This window comes from Arachis ipaensis, chromosome B05 (assembly GCF_000816755.2).
Source record: "Arachis ipaensis cultivar K30076 chromosome B05, Araip1.1, whole genome shotgun sequence".
In the NCBI taxonomy this organism is placed as follows: domain Eukaryota; kingdom Viridiplantae; phylum Streptophyta; class Magnoliopsida; order Fabales; family Fabaceae; genus Arachis; species Arachis ipaensis.
Genome location: NC_029789.2, coordinates 149,829,302 through 149,835,521, shown reverse-complemented (window position 1 = coordinate 149,835,521; position 6,220 = coordinate 149,829,302). Strand labels below are relative to the sequence as shown.

At 35.5% G+C, this 6,220-nt stretch overlaps 1 protein-coding gene across 5 annotated transcripts in view; it reads right to left on the bottom strand.

The window, feature by feature from the left end:
- The window catches only part of LOC107645084 (agamous-like MADS-box protein AGL11), a 25,221-nt gene that overhangs the window by 5,793 nt on the left and 13,208 nt on the right, over positions 1-6,220 (bottom strand). For all 5 annotated transcript variants that reach the window (XM_021103443.1, XM_021103444.1, XM_021103441.1 and 2 more), the window contains exon 3: positions 322-403. In XM_021103443.1, the coding sequence (XP_020959102.1) occupies positions 322-403 (82 nt within the window). The remainder of the gene's footprint in view (positions 1-321; positions 404-6,220) is intronic.

The window sequence follows — 6,220 nt, the reverse complement described above, 5'->3', positions numbered from 1 at the left end:
ATAAATATAAATATCTTTTGAATGCAAAAACTCAAAATGAATTTTTTAATTTGAATGTGATTGAGGGCAATGAATTGAACAGAAGATTACGAAATTCTTAATAGTTAAGGTTTAAAATAAGAAAGTTTTTTTTTTTTTAATTAAAAGCCAAAGTTGTGTGAATGAAATGTTAAAACACTTTATTTATTCATTAAATCCATAAATAAATCACTATTTAATTCTTTAATAATTATTTATTAATTAAATCCATAAATAAATCACTATTTAATTCTTTAATAATTATTTATTATTGTATAAAATTCATTGGCTAGCTAGTATTACCTGAGCGTTAATTTCGGTGGCAGTGCTGGTGCATGAATGATCCGAGCATGCCTTTTTGTATCTCTCAATAGTTGACCTTATACTAAGTAGTAGTCAAATAAATAGTAGATCATATATCAGAACCAAACGACAAGAAAAAAAGAAAAGAAAAAAATTGAAAAAAGACAACGAATCATTACAATGTAATAAATCCATCAACAAATTCAGAATCGTATAGTGGAAATTGAAAGGAAAACAAGCTCAATTGTGTGGGTGCGTGCGCATAGGATAATGAAAGTAGTGTAAACAGTTAATTAGCAGATAAAAATTTATGTAAAATTTATAATTAAAAATATTAAATTGTAATTTAATTAAACATATTAAATTATTTAATATTTTTTAATTATTAAATTTATATACAAATAATTGAATGTAAATTTTTATTCAATTAATTTATAATTTATAATTTATAGTTTAGTTGTTTAGTTTGTTGATGTTGTAACTCGTAGTTAGAAAATAGTTATGAGTTGATGAGTGTTAGGGGTCAGTAGAAATTATGATATATAATCATTAATTAGTCATCATAAATATATTTCACAGTGAAAGATTATATCTAATAATAAAAAATTATTCATTTTATTTTTTATGGTTAAGTGCTAGTTAAATTTTAATAAAATTGTTGATCCCTAGACTTTCTGTTACGAGTTATGAACATTACTAACTTGCTCTAGGAGGAACGATCTTATAGCTATTTCCACTACATAATAGCGTCTACTATATAAGGCACTTCCAATGCATTTATGCATGCATATATATGTATGTGAGGTAAAATATAATTTTTATTTTTAAAATTTAATTTTTTAAAATTATCGTTAATATTTAATTTGATTCAATTTTGTTTATAATGTTTAAAATAATTTCAATTTTATCCTTATCATTAAGTTTTTACCAATTGGTAGTTAGTCAAATTTTTTTTCAATTTTAATAGTGTGAGATTACATTCAATAACGAGAGATCACGCACTTTTTTTTATGATTTAGTGCCACCGCAAAACACAAAAATTACCGAAATATCCATTATCTCTATCACTCTAACTCTTACTCCTACTTTTTCACCGTCACTCTCATCATCACTTTGCCTCAGATTCGTCGCCCTCGTCCTCCCTCCGCACTTTACCTCTGGTTTGCCCTCCCTCCACCTTGGCTAGCACTCATCCTCCTCTCCGCCTCCGCCTCGGATTCACGGCCCCCGTCTTTCCCTCCGCCTCCGTTTCTGGTTCGCCTTCCCTTCCGTCTCGGCTTGCGTTCGTCCTCCCTTCTGCCTCTGATATTCACCTCATCCACCTTTCTTATTCTGCCTTTGGTTATGTCTCATTTCTCTTCTCCTTCTGCTCTCTATTTCTCTTGTCAAGTTTGTTTTTTTTTTAAATAAAAAAAATACTTGTTATTGTGTGTGAGAGTGGAGATTTGATAGTTGCTCCTGTGATGGGGTTGAGTTTGATAATGAGTGGAAAATGGCGTTGTAATGGCAGTGGTGACTTGAGAGAGGCTGCAGTAAAAATAATAAAATGAGAAGGTGAAGGAAAGTGTATGTAGCAGTGGTAGATGTTGTTACCATGGTATAAAGAGTTTAGGAAAGAAATAAAGAATTATTTAAAAAAGTATCATTTTTGTTATTCATATTTCTCATGTGATTACAAAGTTCTTACCAATATATAGACTAAGAGTACGCTAAGAGTACACTCATTATGGAATAATATCCTAATAAATTACATTGATTTTTTTCTAATCCTCTTTGATATTTTTCTGATTTTGTTCCCTAATTATGATATTCTAATACTTCCCCTCAAGGTGAGTAGTGGGATCACCAATACTCAGCTTGGTTAGAACTTTAGCAAGGGCTTGTCTTGAAACTGCTTTAGTAAGAATATCAGCCAACTGGTCTTCTGATCTCACAAATGGAAGCTCAATAATTTCATTCTCAATTTTTTCTTTGATAAAGTGTCGATCCACCTCAACATGTTTTGTTCTATCATGTTGTACAGGATTCTCTGAAATGCTGATTGCGGCTTTGTTGTCACATTTCAACTAGCTTGGCGATTGTGGTGGAAACCTAATCTCAGTCATCAATTGTCTTATCCACAATACTTCAGTTATGCCTTTAACGATCCCTCAAAATTCTGCCTCAGCACTTGAAAGAGCTACAACTTTCTGCTTCTTGCTTTTCCAAGTTACCAGGTTGCCTCCAACAAGTGTAAAGTAACCATCTGTTGATCTTCTATCATTTGGGTTGCCCGCCCAATCTGCGTCAGTGTATGCCTCAACCTTCAAATAGTCATTCCTTTTGAAAATGATTCCACTTCCTGGAGCTCCCTTCAAATATCGAACGATCCTCATAGCAGCTTCCATATGATCTTCTTGTGGCTTATGCATAAACTGACTTACTATTCCCACAGCATAAGCTATGTCAGGCCGAGTATATGATAAGTAAATTAGTTTTTCAACCAGTCGCTGGTACCTTTCCTTATCTGCTAGGGTGGCACCTTCTACCATCTTCAACTTGTGATTAACTTGCATGGGCGTATCTATTGGTTTGCAATCCACCATTCCTGTTTCTGCCAGAAGGTCCAAAATGTACTTTCTTTGGGAGATAAAGATTCCTTTGCTGGATCGTAGAACCTCTATTCCTAAGAAATATTTTAGTCCTCCCAAATCCTTCATTTCGAAGTCTGTAAATAAGTTCCTTCTCAATTTTGCAATTTCTTCAGCATCACTTCCCGTTATGATCATATCATCCACATAGATTATTAGGCAAGTGATTAAATCTCCCCGTTTTTTCAAAAAAAGGGTATGATCAGAGTTGCTTTGCTTGTACACATACCTTTTCATGGCAACTGTAAATCTTCCAAACCAGGCACGTGGAGATTGTTTAAGCCCATAAAGAGCCTTCTTTAATCGGCAAACTTCATGTTTTCCAAATCCCGTTGAGAAACCTGGAGGAGCTTCCATGTACACTTCTTCTTTCAACTCTCCATGCAAGAAAGCATTCTTGACGTCAAATTGATGGAGTGGCCAGTCTTCATTTGCTGCTATTGAAAACAACACCCTGATAGTATTGATCTTTGCAACCGGTGAAAAAGTATCAGTGTAGTCGATACCATAGGTCTGTGTATAACCTTTGGCCACCAACCTTGCCTTGTACCGTTCAATAATGCCATCTGCCTTGTGTTTAATGGTGAAAACCCATTTGCACCCGACTGGCTTTTTTCCTGTCGGTAGGATACACTTTTCCCAAGTTTCATTCTTCTCTAGAGCTTCCATTTCTATATTCATGGCTTTTCGCCATTCAGCTTTCACATTAGCTTCTCGGACAGTTCTTGGAATGTCTTCTGTTAAGAGTCTGGCGGAAAAAGCCTTTGCAACATCTGCCATTCCTTCTCTAGCCACTCTTATTGGGTATCTTGAGTTACAGGGAACATGTTCTGGTGAGTACCGATCAGGAGGCATCCCTCTGTTTCTTCTTGGAGGAAGAATAAAGGTATTGGGTTCTGGTTCTTTATGTTCCAGTGCTATACTGTTATTGTTAGTGGCCTCATTAAAAACAGGGAGTAAATTATCAGATTGACAATTACTTACCTCTTGTCTGACATTCTCAAAAGGACTCTCACTGGTTGTATGTACTGAGTTGTTTTCTACGTTGAGTGAAGTATGCTCGGTGGCTCCATCTACTTGCTCTGTTTGAACAGTTTCTGGGCAACAAAGGTTATTTAGCCAACTTGGTGGTTCTTTATTGTTCTCCCCCTGAATGCCATGTTGGCGGCTAAAGTAAAATTCAGATTCTAAAAAATCACAATCCATGGTCACATGAATACGACGAGTGATTGGATTGTAGCACCTATACCCCTTTTGGTGTGTAGCATACCCAACGAAAACACATTTTTCTGCACAAGGATCAAGTTTAGTTCTATTGGCTTTGGGAATATGGACAAAGACGGAACATCCAAATACTCGAGGTGGTAAGGTTAGAATAGGCGGGATTGCAGTTTGAGTAGCCAAGACTTGTAAGGGTGTTTTGTGGTGGAGAACTTGGGTAGGTAGGCGATTTAGTAAGTAGGCAGAGGTCGCTATAGCTTCAGGCCAAAAAATTTTTGGAACTTGTGCATCAAAAAGCATGGCTCGGGTCATCTCAAGTAACTTACGATTTCGCCGCTCAGCCACACCATTTTGTTGGGGTGTATTTGGGCAGGAAGTTTGATGAATAAGACCATTTTTCATAAAAAAGTCGTGCATTGACTGGTTTATAAATTCTCCACCATTATCTGAGCGAAGTACTTGGATTTTCTTGTTGAATTGAGTATGAATCATTTGGTAGAAAGCAAAGAACTTATCAGGTACTTCAGATTTATGTTTTAAAAAATATACCCAAGTCATGCGAGAGAAATCATCCACAAATAACACAAAATATTGAAAATTATTATGGGAAATAGGAGCTGGACCCCACACATCTGAGTGTATTAGAGAAAAAATAGAATTGACTCTAGTGTTAGTTGGAGGAAAAGAAACTCTGTGATTTTTTGCACGAATACAAGTTTCACATTTGAGGGGTTCAGTACTACTTGTAAAAAGACTAGGAAATAGTAACTTGAGGTACCCAAATGAAGGATGTCCGAGACGCCTGTGCCATAACCAAAGTTGCCTAGTAACCGTGAGCAAGCATGCCATGACCCTGGTGTGCTACTTCATCAACGTAGTAAAGGCCTTCTCGCTCAGTACCACGCCTAATGATCTCCTTCGTAAGAATGTCCTGTAAAAGACAAAAGGTAGAGTACATGAGTACCACACAATTTAATTCCTTTGTTACTTGGCTAACAGACAATAATTTTGATGATAGTGCAGGGACATAGAGGTAATTTTTTAATTTTAATTTTTCTGAAAAAATAATGGTGCCTCCTCCTTTAACATCAATTAATTCTCCACTAGCTGTTTCAATATGAGCTTTTGAGGGTATAGTCAAGCTATTAAACTCATGGAGGTCATGAGTCATAGTATCAGTAGCCCCACAATCGAAAATCCATTCATTTATCTTTTTAATTGGATTCTGATTTTGGGTATCCCCTTTATATTGAGTCGCGGTCTGGGCTGAGCAGGCAAGGAGTTCAGTAGTCCTTGCCCTTACCGCCGCTGCTGCCTTGCCATAGTGACTTGCTTCCTCTCTTCTGGCCTCGTCACTGCTGCTGGTGACCTCTGGGATGCTCACAGCGGTGGCTCCCTTACTCTGATTTCTTGATGACTTTGGATTATTTTTTCACCAATCTGGGTAACCCACAATATTTAAGCAGTTTTCTTTGGTGTGTTTCTTCTTTCTTCTTCCACCAATTGCTTTTTTCATCAGAGTTGCCCATAATGGATAATCATATCCGTTTAGTTTGAAACCAATTGACAAATTGTCAGAATTGGTTTGTGATGATCGCATTCCAAAATTATTGCGTAGCATATTTACAATTTGTAAAGAAATAGTTGATTTTGAGTCCCTAGAACCTAACTCTGCTCTGATACCAGGTTACCATGGTATAAAGAGTTTAGGAAAGAAATAAAGAATTATTTAGAAAAGTATCATTTTTGTTATTCATATTTCTCATATGATTACAAAGTTTTTACCAATATATAGACTAAGAGTACGCTAAGAGTACACTCGTTATGGAATAATATCCTAATAAATTACATTGATTTTTTTCTAATCCTCTTTGATATTTTTCTAATTTTGTTCCCTAATTATGATATTCTAATAGATGTGATGTGATGATTGTGGTGGTGGTAGAGAAGTGAAGAGTTGGAAGGGTTGAAATTGATTAAGATTAGATAAGAGAAACTTAAAACTAAAAAAAAATTAATTAACTATTAACCGATAAAAATTTAATGAT